Here is a 16,816-nt window from a genome sequence, read left to right as displayed (position 1 = left end):
GCATCCAAATGGACCATGCATACACACCTTTTATATAAATGCTAGAAATTTCATATTTTACATGAATATTTTCATATTGTATCCTTTAATAAAGTTTTTGGGTAACACTTTACTTAAGGCAATGTGTCTAATAATTTCTAAACACGTTAATAACAAATAATAATGCATTCATAAAGCATTATAAATATTTATAAAAAGGCATAACATTATAACCATGTGTATTATGCATTATGAATGCTTTATGAAGCTTTTATCTATAATGCACTATAGATACCTCTATAATGCATTGTAATGGTCTATATAAGAATTAAGGATACTTTGTACTACATTATAAAGGTATTTATAGTTCATTATAGATGGGAGCTTTATAAAGCATTCATAATACACATGGCAATAATGTGTTATGCCTTTTTATAAATACTTATAGCCATGCTTATAATGCTTTATGGATGCATCATAATGCATTAGGAATGTTTAAAATACTAAAAAACATGGTCTTAAGTGTTACCAGATTTTGACTATGTACAATCATCTTTGCATAATTCCAAGTACACCCTGCCATTAATTAATTCTGTGTAGGACAAGGTTTCTCCAGCACAGTTAATTATCCACTAAGTTCCGTTATTTCAGTGCTCCCTGTAGGAATAGGTGGCTGATGAATAATTGATCTTGACACTGGCTGGCCAGCTTTTTCCTGTTAATCCGTTTTTATTGCTGCTGTGAAAAATGGCCTTTGCCAGTGTGCAGACCGACCTTCTTGAGCCTTTCGCACGTACGTGTCTGGGTGGACTGTATCTCCATAGCGACTTCTGGCACCAGACTCAAACCAGCTTCCAAGACAAACTCTTCTCTGGATGAGTTCCAGCAGCCCCCCCCCCCCCCCCCCACTATCCCAGCCAACTATCATTTCAGCTTCTCCATACCAACTGCCCATTGCACTGCGCTGACTTCTGTCTAAGCTTTTGTATTCATTCCACCACACAGTATTCTCCATTTGTGCTACAAGTCATTTTACTCCCTCATAGAACACATATATAATCTACCAGTGGATCATTTATTTAATTCTTTTTCTAATGCTGTTGGTCATACGGATGAAGTGTTTCATCACACCACATGTGGCAGAAATTGTTGATACGGTCGATTTAAAACAAATTTATGGGTTTAATGTGCTTAAGTCTTAAGAATGGAATTCCTGTTACGACAGCCAGAGTGGTAACAGTCCTTTTACAGTCATTTGTCACGCATAGGAAAAAATATAATGGACACTTTTTAGTATACAATGACTTGTTCAGTATACTAATTCATAATAAATCTCTGAGGACTAACTTCAGTAATGCCAAATAAACACTGCATTTTAAGCAGCAGGTATCTAGTTTCGCTGGAATAGGAGTTCCCAACCTTTACGTTGTACAGAAATCTCACGGACCTGTGAAATGGCCTAGAAGATTTAACTATTATGACCATGATAACATTCTGATTAAGGGGGCTAGGCGGGCCATTTTTGCCTGGCTGCACCCCAGCCGTGCAGAACAGTGTATTGGCATAATTGACCTTGCGCAGCGATCTGGTCATTGTCCGTTAGGTTTAGAAATGCAGGGCCTGTTTTAAAAATGATGCACTTTGATGTTTATTGCTCCATAAGATTTAATACATTCTTCGTTTCGAGATCGTTTCCATGAGGAACTTGCTGCTGGCTATCTGACTGATGTGGCCTTTACATGAGAGATTGTATCTGCACGCAAGGCTAGTGACGGTCAGTTTCTTAGGACTCCTGTGTAACAGCACATTACCCAACATTTGAAGCCAGTTCTGAGCCCGGATTCTCTTCGGTCTCTGGCTTCTGGTTAATGAGACTCAAGCGTCTCGTGTGTTGACTGTCACTTCCTGTATCCATAGTCCTCCTGTTGACCTTTCCACCAAACATTTTCATGGTATTCATTACAATAGTCAGTGGTGCATTTAAAAGCCGGCTTCGCTATGCAAAATACCTGCTGTTCGTGGCCCTGGTCACAAGTCATTGGGTCTGTATGCAGACAGTTTAACCTGTATGAATAATACAGTTTGAGACACTCCTGGGGCGAAGAAGAACAGTTTTAATCCCATGGAATCAGGAATGAGTTTGACCAGGTTTGCACTCGCGGCACTTGGGTGCTTCAGATGCTACTGCTGTGTCGTCATCGTCGTCACCATCCATTGTCAATCATGACTTAACTTTTAGGCAATGCAATTGTTTTCTTGACAATTCTTTAGCCAGTTAAGCATTATTTTCTTGGTAATTCTTTTGTGTACCGGTGGGTTTACTCTTCAGTTATCTGGAACAATTATATTGCCACACTGTATCTGGTGTGATCTGTTTTGAACTTCCTGAGCATCTAGTTCTGAACTCTCAGGCTAATGCATCTGAATCCGTGTATAACTACGGCTCGGTTTTGTAAATGATCACGGAGGTCTTCATGCTCTTCTGACATGAACCATTTAATAAAGCACTCGGGGTAAATTTGCTCCTCTAATTAAGGCCCAAAAGCACACCCTGGGAAAGGCAAACTCTGTGCTGCTTCTTGTCTCCTGGGAGTTTGTCTCCTTCTGCCCGTCCAGCTCTGTTTCTGCCAAGGTCATTTCATGGGATTCCTTTGTATTTTGTTCATTGTGCTCTTAATTTCATCAAGATCTCCGCACGCATGGCTGCTCGAACGGTTTTTTGATATTCTGTTTTGATGACTCATTCTGTGAAGTGGAAAAACTCAGCATTCCTAACGTCTTCCACATACCTACCCCTGTCAGCATTTGTGTGTGTCACGCCATTGAGACCACGACGACCTCTACCTGTCCGTTCTTTTGGGGCAGGGGTCACTGTCCTTGGCAATACCTGCCTCGTGCTAATGCAAAATTTATGGTAATGCTAATGCTAAGTCTGGCAGCCCTCCCGGTTCGCCCCATGCTCTTTGCTTGGGGGAGATTTTAGTCATGGCTTCCAGCCTGCGGATGTGGGTCATGCTTAATCAGCCAGCAGCTGGGTAAAAATGAACCAGCAGCTATGTCTTCGTTGGCGTCATGTATCTTGCGTGGCCGATGGCTGGGTGCTGCAGATCGTACTGTGTAAGCTTTACAAAGTGGAAAAGAAGGAAGCTTTCGCTAATCACCCATTTGTCTTATGAGTCAGTAACTGCAGTGCAGTGCAGTGCAGTGCAGTGCTGCACCCTGCATGGCACTAATACTTCAATAATTCAGTTTGGCAAGACTAAGTTAGTGCCACGTTGCAATAAATGAAAATCTAAGCAAGCATAATTTTCTTACATTTAGACAAAACTCTAATTTCATTAATAAACTAACACATCTTATGAATAAGGTTAATTTGCTTGCATTTTGGCATATTGTCTTATTTTAGGAAATCTTAACCAAGTACAATTTTCTTACTGCAATGGCAGATAATTTAGCTCTTAAAGCTCGTTTTAGCTTGGGGGAGATTTTATCTTAAATCTGAAGGGCCATTTTTTCAGTGTGTAGAGGGCATTTTAAAACTCGTGTGCTATATAAAATGTAAGCAAAGACACAAGGCAGGTAACAGACTTCAAGTTGAACATTTTACAATCTTCAGTTTGATAAAATGACTTGGGCTAATCGTTTTCCATGGATGTTCATCTGGCTATATACCTTTCTGTTTGGTTCTTTGTTTAGCCAGTGCAAGGCCCATTCTGTCTTCTGAGGTACATGATGAATGGACACACCCCCGCCACCAACTCCGCAGGGTCTGGAGGTGACACCTCCCAGCTAAAGTAAGTCTGTCGCCCATTGGCTGTAGTTGTGACTCCGTAGCGGCAGGACAGCATCATGGTAGGAGCTATAGGCTTCTCACTGACTTCTGAACCAGAGGACAGAACCAAATCATGTGTAAATAGTGGTCTAAGGAGCTGGGCATGCATGCGTGTGTGAGCAAATATCAGAGTTGTACGAGTCCTGGCTTGTACTACTTCTTGTGTAAGCTGTGTTTTACGATTTAGCATTGGAGAAGGTTCTTGTGCATAATTTGTGTCTAGAAGATCAGAATGTATTTGTATGGTGTGGTTGTGTATGTTTCATATGTATGTAAGTATGAAAAGTTTTTCTTTTTCACTTCATGTCCATTTTGCCTATGAATTTCTCATGTGTTTTTGTGTAGCACACAACATTGTTGCCTTGTGTGTTTTAGAAGAATCAAGGCACTATTTGAAGTGTTATTCTTGACCAATAGAGATCATATGATTTCTTTTTCTTAAGAAAAAAAAAAAACTGAAAAAGCCCCTTTGGAGGGGGAGTGGCATTGAACACAGGCCAAGTAAAAACTTTGTAACCTCCTTCAGGGCGCCCCCCCGGGAGGAGTTCACTCCAGGACAAATTCCTTTCGGTCTCTTATGAAGGGTGCAGTCTTGTCACACTAGGGAAAGTACAATGGTTCATTAGCTGTACATGAAAGATGTTTTTGAGAATAAAATGAAGGGAATCAGCTGGGACAATTGAGCATCAAGAAGGTTGGATGATGGATTTCCTGTTCTGAAGTGTTTTTTTTTCATGTGAGTGTAAAAAGGTCTTTGAAATTATCTTCTTGTATAGTGGTCAGAGTTCCGGGGTCGCTGACCAGCTGGACCAGACCCCTTCACCCACATACAATGCTAAAGCTTTATATGGTATGTATGCTAGGTTATTTGTTTCCTTCAATGTTGTATCCATGTATCACTGGATTTCACAGAGCTTTAGAGCATTAGCATTACTTAACTTTTTCTTTAGATATATGATTATTTTAGAGGAATTTTAGAAATATCTGTTAGATATAAACACTTATTCCAATGAAAATTAACCTGATAGGATTTGTTTCTAAGAAGTTAGGTTGAGTTTCCATAGGTGAATACAGAGAAATTGAAGGTGGCAATAATTAAGCTGTTAATTTACGATCCCCGAGGCTCAGTGTTTTGCTTGTCCAGTTTTGCTGCACCGTTAAGCAGACTCTGACAGAGTTGGGCTGACTTGGTTGCTGTAGTCCTTCAGTTGTGGGTCCCATCCTGATGGTCTGCATCACTGACACTGTTCCCAAGATAGCCTCCATCCCTGCACGTGTCCTCCTCTGTGGATCCCTCTCAAACTTTTGCTGTTCAACATGCATGACACCTGCCTTTCACAATTGCGGTTCCACTTTGACCTTCTCGTGCCCAGACTAAGAATACAGTGTCAAATGGATAGGGTAGAATACAGTGTCAAATGGATAGGGTAGAATACAGTGTCAAATGGATAGGGTAAGACTGATGCATATGGAAGCTTGAATATGAATATTCCAAGTCGTACTGCGTAGGTGCACATCCCATAATACAGCGGACACATGATGCTGTCTGGGCAGGCTGCCCTTCCCCCTTATCATATTCACAATTATCCGTACCCTCGCCGAACCCCTTTGCAGTGCTCTGGTGCCAAGAGCCACCTAACATCAGCTAAAGAAAACAAGAGGTAGCACCTAACAAAGGAAAATTTGTTGGGTACCTCTCCCCCCCCCACTAATGCTGTCCAAAACCAGTGAGATCCATAGAGCTGCATGCAGGATCAGCCTCTGCGGTCATGATTTGGTCATGTGGTGCCACACTGCATCCTCAAAGGAGGAAAATGTTAGCTTTGAAAATTACTGTGCCTCTCACATTTAGTGGGGAGAGGATTGTTTCGTGTCTGTCTTTGGTTCCTGTAGAACTGCTCTGCTTTCCAGTGAACCCAGACTCCCCTAGTTCCATTAAACATTAGGGTGCATGTGTGAGGCTCCTTTGAAAACTTATAAAACGGTACAGAAGATAAGCTCAGAAATATGCTAACTGGGTAAGGAGATGTTAGGTAATGTACTGTAGTTTGCCGACATTTTATTGTGTGTTTGTGTATATGTTTTATTATGTGTATATCTATGTATGTGTTTTTATGTATGTATGTGTGTCTTTCAGAGCAAAGGAAGAAATACACGAAAAACAGTATTAATAGCCTTATGGAAACGTCTCAGTACCGTGTGGAAGTAAGATAGTCGCACTAATGTGGTTCCTGTCTGATAATCTGAATTCAATTGGTCTGCTTATAGACTTTCTTTGAAATGAGGCACGTTGAAGTTGTGCAAGGTAACTATTGCCTCCTCGATTCCAGCACTTGACCACCTTCTCAATGGACCTCAAGGAGGCCATGTTGACCGTCGACGACGGCCTGCGGAGGCTTAAGCTGCTAGATGCTAAGGGCAAGGTGTGGACTCAGGACATGCTGCTGCAAGTGGATGACAGGAGCGTCTGTCTCATCGACGCTGACACCAAGGTGGGCCGTGCTGCGAGGAACCGCTTCCGGACGCACATGGTGCGACGTGTCATCCTCAGACAGGCCTCGGAAGCTCCAGCACCATCACACATGGGTGGATGCGCTTAATTCTCCAAGAGGTCTTTCCCTCAAGGACTTTCTTTCAGCCGTTTCAAAAGTAGATATAATTTTAGAAATGCGTTTTGAGAGCCTCTCTTCGTCTTAAGTAAATCTGCACCTTCCCTGACCTTAACCTGTTATCACATTAACTACCTTAATTTCATTCTTTAACTGCCTGGAGGCAACTGACATGCTATTGCCTGATTTATGACTTAAATTGTGACTTTATTTATGTATCTGGGTTTGTAATCAACTCTAGTGGCCAAAATTGTGGAAACACGTAGCATTTTTGGCATTACGCTTTAAATATCACTACATGAATATTGGCGGTAATTTTTATAAACAAAGAATGTTATACATATCATACACTGGATGATTAAATATGTAACTGGAGCATCAGTTGAATAAAGGTCTACAGTCTGTAAATATTTTGGGCCCTAGTGTAGACTCTCAGCTTATCGTTTGCATGAAATTGTCAACATTAGCAGGTTGGATATCAAGGCGTGGCATTTATTACTAGTGTTTACACTCTTGTGATATTTTGGTGCTAACAGCGTGTTTAGTAACTCCTGTTTACTGTATGGCTTTGGGTCTTGGTAAACATGCTTAGACTCTCGATGTCCTTCAAGTGCACTCGAGATGGTGAGCATTCCATGTGGGAGTCTGGTTGGGATACAGATTCTAGGGGCCTTAACCTTCTTCTCTGCTGCTGACTCATTCGTGTTTTCAGAACGAGGTGGAGAACTTCCCCCTGAGCTGTATCATGCGGTGCCAGGCGGTGATGGAAGCCTGCAACTACGACTCCATCTTGGCCCTGATATGCAAGGAGCCAGGCCAGGCCAAACCCGACCTGTACCTCTTCCAGTGCAACGACATCAAGGTGGGGTTCTCCTCAGGCCAGACCGTTGCATTGCTAGAATACCACAGTGACGTCCTTCACCAACAGCAACTGAACCTCTGAAACATGGTTGTGCCAGCCTTTCATAACTATTTAGTTCCGCCAGTAATCAGCTTTAATGGCTATGCCATTTTCTGTTCTCATAAGGGTGAGTGTTCCTATTAACCTTACTGTTGCAATGGGTTAGAACACTCTGCCCGTGATTGGAAAGTCACTGGTTAAACTCCCAGGGTCAGCAGTGCGATTTCAGTGTTTGGTTCTTGAGCAAAGCCTTTAACCCCAATTTGCTCTCAGTATCATCTGACCCTGCATTCTCAGCTGTACATTGCTTTGTATTCAAGCCTCAAATAAATAAATGAATGTAAAAATAAATGTAATAATAATCTGTTATGCGAATATGACTAGGACTGCATGCAAATGCAGTGTTCATTAGATGCCAGCCCTAAAACAGCTATTTTTATTGCGGAGTATGATTTAGTACTATAATTTTGATTACCAGCTGGCATGGAGGCTTACTGGCGGGCACTGTCGAGTCGCATCTCTGTGGTTGGGAGTTTGAATCCCAGCCATGCTCTGTGTTGGAGTATTCCAGTTGTGACCATTTTGTATATTTCTCCCCTGGGAACTGTGGTTTCCTCCCATTATACAAAGACATGCAGTGAATCGGTGATTGTGGGTGATGGTGTGTGAGTATGTAGCTAAGTGTGCCCTGCAGTGGACTGGCATCCTGTCCCCTGCCTCATACCTCGTGCTGCCTGGGATAGACTCCAGGATCCCTGCAGCCCTGGTACCTGATAAGTGGCTGCCGCATAAATGGATGGATAGATTTCTCTGAGTATCAGTAAAGGAAGTGATTTGCTCTTAGCAGGCATTGTTTTCCTGTAGGCAAACCTCATCTATGCAGACATTGACAGTGCCATTTGTGACCTCAAAACAAAGACCAAGAAGAGACCAGAAACCCTCAGGTGACCAATTTTATCATTACTTTTTACTCTGAATTTCCAATATGCCAATGTGATACAGGGATATTGATATTCTGTCCTTCATTGTTACATTGTTGTATATTTCTTTCCTCAAGCAGGGTGAACAAGCAAATTTAAAATAATTTATAGCGCCATATGTTACCTTTTAGAAGTAAAAGGTCATATCAAAGTAAAAGGTCATATCCCTTCCTGCATCTTGTGATTATAGATTTAGTTTTTATCGCTCTTTGTTACCTCTGGCACTGCTATCTACATACCCTCTATACCCCCCAGGATGATACTGAATAGTGACGGGATCATACCCCCGCCCCCATCAGAGCCGGCCCCTGCAGCTCCGCCTACCGTGGACATCATGAGCAGAGTGGCAGCGTGGTTTCCCCCAGCAGCCAATGACCTGGTGGACTGTGAGTGAGGGGGCGGAGTAGAGCAGGGGAGGGTGGGGTTTGTCTCCCTGATTGGTCCAGTCCCAACCACTGAACTCATTATAATTTAAATAAATTCATAATGTTTGCCATTTTTGGTCAGCGGAATCAATGGTGCCGATGACTGTTACAAACTAGCTATCATCAAATGAAAGCCACCCAAGATCATATTCTTATTTGTACAATTTGTAGAGCTGATTGATTGAAAAAGGTTTTTCCAATTGATACGAGAAGTCTTAAGATGGAGTAGCAAATTTCTCCTCCTTGGAAGAATTGTGAACTGCCTTAGTTGTTTGGAAATCAAATTAATTTTCAGAAATGAAATACATACTTGATTAGATGCTCAAGCTAGCTCTGTGCTAACCCTTCTGCACTGTGTTCCCTATCGCAGACGAGAGACACCGACATTTCATGGAGCCAGATGAGTCCCCGGAAGCGATGGCAGCCAGAATCGACCGTGACGTGGTGGGTGTCTGTCTCCCTTTTCATCTGGGCCAGTTGGGTCAGGTAGAACATATCAACCAGACTGGTAGAACCTGGTCCCTCATATGCAGTTTGCCTGGGAAGATCGACCAGTCTGCATTGTCTTCGAGATGACGGGCTAAAATGTTCTTCTGTCCCAACGCAGCAAATTCTGAACCACCTCTTGGATGACATCGAATATTTTGTCACCAAGCTCCAGAGGGCAGCAGAGGCATTTGGCGAGCTGTCAAAAAGGAAGAAAGCAAAGAAGAGTAAAAAGAGAGGACCAGGAGGTGCGCTTTTATTTTATCAAAATAGCCTGTCACCCACTGCGAATGCACTAGCGTTTTCGTACGGTGGTACCTTGCAGTTTGTGTTTGTTGATACTCAGATACACACTGCATAAATCTTTGTTTTGGAAGCTGTTACTGATTCTCCTAATTCTTCTTGGTGTGTATAGTAATAGTATGGCCACTGTGCTGTTTTGTCCACTAGAGGGAGTTTTGACACTACGTGCCAAGCCACCGTCTCAAGAGGAGTTCATTGACTGCTTCCAAAAGTTTAAAAATGCGTTCAACTTGCTGGTATGAACATACCAAACTGAATAACTTTTTTGGTCATTCATTTTTAAATTGTACATAAAAAGAAACTTCACTTAGATGCCAAGCATAACACGGCATCTCATTCCCAGTGGTTATGTGTTTGTTTTGCAGGCGAAACTAAGGTTATATATCACCAATCCCAGTGCATTGGATCTAGTTCACTTCCTGTTTACTCCACTAAACATGGTAGGTGCATGTTAAATTGTCATAGAATAGCACTGTGTAAGAGCAGATTTTCTTGGATTTTGAAGTGATTATTTTAGCTTAAAATGTAGACATGGTTCAGAGTGATATACTTTTTATAGATATACTTTTTAGTATAATAATTGGTCAGAATTTATAGGAACAACCATCAGTTATTTTGTTATATAACTATAAAATATTTTTAAATAGTTCCCACACATGCAGTAATTCATGGGACTCCTATTTTAAATGTGCGTCCCTTCTAAGTGTAACTAATGACACATCAGAGGCTGGATATTAAGCTCACCCCTTCGTCCGAGGAAATCTAGACATAGAGCAAGTACAAAAAACTGAAAACTAGCCTGCTGGCTAGCAAATTTTTTTTTTTCTTTTCTGAACTAGTCCAGTTGGCTAGTAGCAAAAATTCTTAAGCTCATCCCTGGCACACATTCTTATTTGATGCACTGCTCTATGCTGCCCCCTGCAGGTGGTTCAGGCCACAGGGGATTTGGAGCTGGCAAAGAGTGTCCTCAGCCCCCTCCTCACCATGGAGGCCATAGACTTTCTGCACACCTCTGGTACGGCCCCGGAGAGGCGTCTTTGGGTATCTCTTGGAGATGGGTGGACCAAAAGCAGGTGAGTGTGGAGAGGTTTGCTTGTTCCTACTTATCCCTGTTACCTTACAGTCCAGAGTCTGGTCTCAGAGTGGAGTCTTGCACAACTGTGCTTCTCTACAAAGCACGGAAAGGTACAGATGTTAAATAGAAGAAGCCCCTGTTGTGACTTACGCATCCTTTTCATTCTGTCGATGGATGTATATTTAGCCAGCCTTATTTGGTGAGTTCCTTGGTCTCCAGTCGGATGCCCTCCTGAAGAGAGCGTGTGTGATAATGGTCAGGGTCAGCAGTTCTTCCTCTGAAGTACTTCTGCTGGTAAAGTGATCTTTAGCGTACATAGTGTTATTCCAAAAAAGGAGTGTTTGGCTGGTTTTTCCCGTTTTGGTTCTTGGGTTTCTTTTGTAGGATTACACACACACACACACACACACACACACATAAACTCTCTCTCATGCACACCCGTGTGCACGGGCGTGTGTGTGTGTGGTCCAGGTATAGGTTATATGTGATAAAAACCTTAAAAACCTATTATTTTGACATTGTGGGGACCATTTTTTCAGCCCCCGCAAGGGGAAAGTCAACTTTATAAAAATGTATCACTGGAATAAAAAACTGAAAATGCCAAAAAACTTTGTTTGGTTATTTGTGGTTAAGGTTAGGGCTGGGTAGGGGTTAAGGGTGTCATTGTTGGGATTAGGGTTATAGAGTTGAATGTACAGTCCCCACAGAGATTTGAGTACAGGTGTGTGTGTTTTTGTTTGTTGGTACAGTATAATTCTGCTGTTGCCTTTGACCTCACCTGCTCCCACCCCCTTAGGCTGGAGTGGCCCAAAGACCATTACTTCCCGCCCTACGTTCCCCGATTCCGTGACGGCTGGGAGCCGCCGTCTCTGCCGGTGGTGATGCTGGGCCGAGCCCAGGAGCAGGAGATGATGGAACCCCTGCCGGATTTTGAGATTCAGCAGCTGGTGGACGTTGACCGAAGGCTGAGCCTGGAGGTGAGCGTGGGGTGTGGCTACTGCGTGGGTGTGGCCAATGTAGGGGCGGAGCCAGTAATCTGAGGGTCGTTTTTCTGGAGATGCGATGACGTACATTTAAGAAGGTTATTTCACTTATACACTTGTTTTTTTTGTGAGATACGTACCAGTGTTAAACACCAGTTATAATAAGTACCATCTGTGCTTCTGTCTTCCAGCATCCTGGTGTCCCACATTTTCCCTGTGCTGATGGGTACGCTCTAAGTAACACGGCTCACAGACACACACACTCCATGGACCAGGCGACGGCCATGGCTTCCTTTAAGCAGGCCGCTGGCCGCTATGTGGCTGGTTAATGCCACGCCGTCCGGCTGAATGGGGAGCCGTGGAGAAACGGGCAAATCTGTTGTCTGGAATTTCCCTTGCCTCCTGTTTCTTAACTCTCTTTGGATAGATGGATGGATGGATGGATGGATGGACGGACAGACGAAGACTTCTTTGCATCTTCCTGACATTTTTCTACTGAAAAATGCTTTTGCCATAAGCTGTTGCCACACTTCTCCATGGCTGTTAACAGTCTTGAAGCTTTATTAGAAAAGCATTAATCTCCCAAACTGTGCTTCGTGTTGATTAGCCCTAATTACCAGTAGGAACTGTAATGGTATCTAGCATCTAGTCACTCGTTCAGATTGAATACCTAGTTGGCTCACTGACTCGGCAACATGTGTCAGTAGCTGAATCGTTCAGTTATTTTTACTGTCCTTATTTCTTTTAGACATTAATTAACATAATTTTAGGTAACAGTTTTAGGCGAGTCTACCAGAGGTCCCTGTATTGACTCTGCCTTATAGCCAAAATCTGGGTGCTGTGTTTAATGTGTGTTTAACTTTATTTCTGGGCTTTGCAGAAACTATGAAAGTCAGGTTAGGACCCAGCCAAGGAATTACGCCAAGCTCATGTATGACTTTGTGGCCAGAAACAACACGGAGCTGACAGTGGTGAAGGATGAAATTGTGGAGGTAGGCGGGAGGTAAAATCAGGGCCAGATGGGATCAGCGCTGCACAACACAGAGATGAACAGGATTAAACAGGCCGCAATGAGACGTAGTTCTTATCTGAAAAGACATCTTTGTGGAAGGTTTTTTTAATTTACTCCAGAAGTGTCAGATTTAACTATTGTAAATCATATATAAAGGAGAAATTGTGATTATTGGATTTTTTTGTCAAAACAAAGCATTTGTTATGTAAAGGAATGTGTATTGTTGATAGAGGATAGAGCTGGATTAGCCTGCTGCAGGCGCTCACGCTGTAGGTATCCTCTGCCAGGTGCTAAATGACCAGAAGCAGTGGTGGAAGATACGGAACAGTGTCGGGATGTGTGGCTATGTACCGAACAACATTCTGGAGGTTACCAGAGTGCTGGAAGTGAGTGGTGGGCGGAGCCAAGACTTCGGCAGCCACAGCATTCAGGTGAGCATGCTCAGATCCCCACCTGACCTCGGCAGCCACAGCATTCAGGTGAGCATGCTCAGATCCCCACCTGACCCCCGCATCTCTCTGGTTGTGGACCTTCATTATCTGTGATCGTCTCTTTATCTAAAAGCTTGTGATGCCAAAAAAGGAGTTTGAGTTGTTCAAGGTAGGTGGACCTGATCATGACCGGACCGGGTCAAGCTCCATAGCACTTCAACCTTAGCCCCCCCCCCCTTTTCAGCAGGATTTAGTTTATTACATCTCAGTACGTGTCATAGATGATGGATAAAATTAGGGCTGCAAAAAAGCTATGATTTTGATAATCGATTAATCATATGATTAATTGATTAGTTGGGCCAAATCAAACGGTTTGAAGAAAAGTGCAAATGCTTTATTATTATTATTATTATTATTATTATTATTATTATTATTATATTGTACTTTCAAAATGTTCTGGCATTTCACAATCTTGGTGATTTTTTTTTTATTCGGCAAGCAGGGGTTTTCCAGCTAATATTGTCACCAAGATTTGAAAATACTGTGGTGTACACCATATTTCTACAATACCATCCAAGCCTAATAACTTTAAAACTGTTTGAAGAAGTTTACCCATTTCGCTACACTGCTTGTATTTGTGTGCAATATCTGCCCTCTGCTGGTCAGGTGGAACATCATACCCAGTGGTATCTTTTGTAATCAGTGATAAAATTCTCATTACTGATTTATTATTAACATTATCAAGTATTTGTTGCAGCCCTAGAAAAAATAGATGCCTCTTTGTGAGGCTGTAATACTGTTAGTTAGAGGCCCACTTGGTGAGGCTGTAATACTGTTAGCTAGAGGCCCTCTTTGTGAGGCTGTAATACTGTTAGCTAGAGGCCCACTTGGTGAGGCTGTAATACTGTTAGCTAGAGGCCCTCTTTGTGAGGCTGTAATACTGTTAGCTAGAGGCCCTCTTTGTGAGGCTGTAATACTGTTAGCTAGAGGCCCTCTTTGTGAGGCTGTAATACTGTTAGCTAGAGGCCCTCTTTGTGAGGCTGTAATACTGTTAGCTAGAGGCCCTCTTTGTGAGGTTGTAATACTGTTAGCTAGAGGCCCTCTTTGTGAGGCTGTAATACTGTTAGTTAGAGGCCCACTTGGTGAGGCTGTAATACTGTTAGCTAGAGGCCCTCTTTGTGAGGCTGTAATACTGTTAGCTAGAGGTCCTCTTTGTGAGGTTGTAATACTACTTGTGAATCTAGTCCTGTTAGCTCGTGACCCTCTTGTTATTTGTAGTAATGTTAGCCGGAAGTGGTCTTAGTGAATCCTCCGTCCTGGTTGCTAAAGCCCCTCTCGACCAGCCTGTAATAGTCTTAGTTTAGTTGAAATCTTTTTCTTTTTTTCCCACCTGCAAGCAATTACTTGGGGAATTCAATGAGGTAATTGAGTGACTACTGTGCACAGTAATGCATATTACATTAGGGCAATGTGCGGAAGCGTAAAACATGTGATTACTGCTGCGTGCAGCATGTAATCCTGTAGGTTGAGGTACCTGCTTGGTTATTCTAAACATGCTTTGTCGAAGGATTAATCATGTTTCTGCAGTAGTTATTCTGATACAAAGGGTGTTGTGTATATTGTATTCGAGCTTCAAAAATAACTTGGTTTAAAAATCACATTTTTGAATTAATTGAGCCTGTTCCATGCTTTTCAGTTTATGCAGGCCTCTTTGAGAATTGGTATTCTTAGTATTCTGTGTGTGTGTGTGTGTGTGTGTGACTTCCGTTCTGCTGACAGATGCAGAGGACAAGCACCGTCCATCGGCCCACAGTAAACTCCTTCTCTCCCGCCCCGATGATATCACCCATGGCACCTGGCCCAGTTCCAGCCCCACCTCCAGGCCCTGCCCCTGCTCCTGATAACAGCCTCCTTCCCAGTTGGATCCCCACCCCGCCCCTGCCCCCCCCAGCCGCGCCCCCCTTGTTGGACCAGAGGGACTCGCCTATCAGCAGCGGCTCTAGTGACAGTGGCAGCGTCATCCTCGGAGAACAGAAGAAGGAGCAACTGCCACCCACTCAGCGTGAGCCCCGCCCCAGCCACGCCCTCCAAATGTGGTAGCGACATGCGATTGGTCGGATCCAGATCGTTTTTTAGACCTGCCCTTAACTTACTGGCCATATTTTTGCTTATCTCAAGGCACTCTGACTCTATTTACTGGCATCGGCAATCTAATATTTGGGTTATTGTGCGTACTATAACAAAAGCCGAGATTACTGTGTATACTATCCGTCCATAAGTATACATGGAATCAATTTTTATTCCTTTTCTTGGTGGCTCCAGGCAGGAAGTCCAACATGGAGGAGGTTCAAGATGAGTTGCTGCACAGGCTCACCCTGGGCAGAGGCACTCAAAAGAAAGTCTCAGTCCCTCAGCGCAGCAACAGCCTGCCGGCGGTGGGCCTCGGCTACGGCTCCACCCCCGATGAAGTAAAGGCCTGGCTGCAGGTCAAGGGCTTCAGCTCTGTGTAAGTCTGACGGTGTCACATGTGCACGTGTGGGAGGGACAGACAAGGCTGTCCGGGTGTGATAGACGCACCATTAAGGGGGCTGTGATCCACAGTGACTCTGCATCGTACCCTCACACCTCCAGGGTTGTGACCCCATCCCAGCCACCGGATCCGGGTGGGGGAAGTGTGCACATCCTCCCTGTGTTGGCGCGGGATTCCTCTAAATACTCTGTTCTCCTCCTGAAAACTAGTGGTACCTCTGAATAGCCCGCTGTTTGTGTCTGTCTCTATGTGTTTGTGGTCCCCATTCTGGCCTTGTGGCCCGTCTTGCCCATAGCAGACTCCAGGTTCCAGGCTCTTTGCACCCTGCACTGAATAAATAAAACAAAAGTTTGATTAATGGAATAAATGGGTTTAACTGTCCTCTAGGTTAGGGGTGGGGGAACTTGATCTTTGGAGAGCCCGTGTGAGTGCGGGTTTTTGGGACGACCTCTCAACCAGCCAATCACAGTGGGCCCCCAGGACAGGAGTTGAGAATCGCTGCTTTATTATTGGCCGATTGAGCGGTCATCCAAAAAATCCACACCCACAGTGGATCAGGTTCGCTACCGCTGCTCTAGCTCAGAGTTTCCCAATCCGGTCCTCAGGAGCCCACAGCCGGTCCACGTTTTTGCTCCCTCCGAGCTCCCTGCCAGGCAGTCCACTTTTTGCGTAAAATCGTGGACCGTGTGGGTTACTGAGGACTGGATTTGGAAACACTGCTATCGGTTAAAATAAGCCAGAAGTGTATGCAGAGTTAAAGTGCTGTGTACTATAAATGCAGTATTGCTACATACAGTCTATATGGGCACTTGGATCTTCAGGACAGATATCTCAGCAGAAAGACCACGATGAGTAACAGCTGTTTTCACTCACCCCTGTAGTACCGTCAACAGTCTGGGCGTGCTGACTGGTGCCCAGCTCTTCTCCCTCAACAAAGAAGAACTGAAGACCGTGTGTCCAGAAGATGGGGCGCGGGTCTACAGTCAGGTCACCGTGCAGAAGACCGCCCTGGAGGTAGACGCGTGCCTGGTACTTGGCATTGGCTGACATTTAGAGCAGCAAAAATCTGCAGATTTTACTTCTGCAAACACCTTGAGGCATAAGGTGAAGAGGATAAGAATGAATAAGAGCCCGCAAGTCCTGTTTGAGGCCCTTTCACTCTTGTAGACCAGGCCAGCAGATGTGGTTTGAGTCTTCATCATACATTGATTCACAAAGTGTTTTCAGACAGAACTTAGTAGGGTGCTGGAATCTAGACCAGTGTTTCTCA

The 16,816-nt window shown here is 43.8% G+C and overlaps 1 protein-coding gene across 4 annotated transcripts in view; it reads left to right on the top strand.

The window, feature by feature from the left end:
- The window catches only part of LOC125738298 (epidermal growth factor receptor kinase substrate 8-like), a 35,359-nt gene that overhangs the window by 15,627 nt on the left and 2,916 nt on the right, over positions 1-16,816 (top strand). For 3 of the 4 annotated variants that reach the window (XM_049007141.1, XM_049007140.1, XM_049007142.1), the window contains exons 2-20: positions 3,676-3,773; positions 4,588-4,661; positions 5,949-6,016; positions 6,142-6,303; positions 7,133-7,282; positions 8,186-8,265; positions 8,557-8,687; positions 9,097-9,170; positions 9,334-9,460; positions 9,663-9,751; positions 9,881-9,955; positions 10,440-10,588; positions 11,387-11,567; positions 11,765-11,799; positions 12,454-12,565; positions 12,873-13,064; positions 14,796-15,078; positions 15,339-15,522; positions 16,428-16,560. In XM_049007141.1, coding sequence (XP_048863098.1) covers positions 3,709-3,773; positions 4,588-4,661; positions 5,949-6,016; positions 6,142-6,303; positions 7,133-7,282; positions 8,186-8,265; positions 8,557-8,687; positions 9,097-9,170; positions 9,334-9,460; positions 9,663-9,751; positions 9,881-9,955; positions 10,440-10,588; positions 11,387-11,567; positions 11,765-11,799; positions 12,454-12,565; positions 12,873-13,064; positions 14,796-15,078; positions 15,339-15,522; positions 16,428-16,560 — 2,364 coding nt within the window. In that variant the 5' untranslated portion in view covers positions 3,676-3,708. The remainder of the gene's footprint in view (positions 1-3,675; positions 3,774-4,587; positions 4,662-5,948; positions 6,017-6,141; positions 6,304-7,132; positions 7,283-8,185; positions 8,266-8,556; positions 8,688-9,096; positions 9,171-9,333; positions 9,461-9,662; positions 9,752-9,880; positions 9,956-10,439; positions 10,589-11,386; positions 11,568-11,764; positions 11,800-12,453; positions 12,566-12,872; positions 13,065-14,795; positions 15,079-15,338; positions 15,523-16,427; positions 16,561-16,816) is intronic. The other variant, XM_049007143.1, reaches the window with a different exon arrangement.

Source organism: Brienomyrus brachyistius, chromosome 3, assembly GCF_023856365.1.
Source record: "Brienomyrus brachyistius isolate T26 chromosome 3, BBRACH_0.4, whole genome shotgun sequence".
Taxonomy (NCBI): domain Eukaryota; kingdom Metazoa; phylum Chordata; class Actinopteri; order Osteoglossiformes; family Mormyridae; genus Brienomyrus; species Brienomyrus brachyistius.
This window is presented reverse-complemented; position numbering and strand designations above follow the sequence as displayed.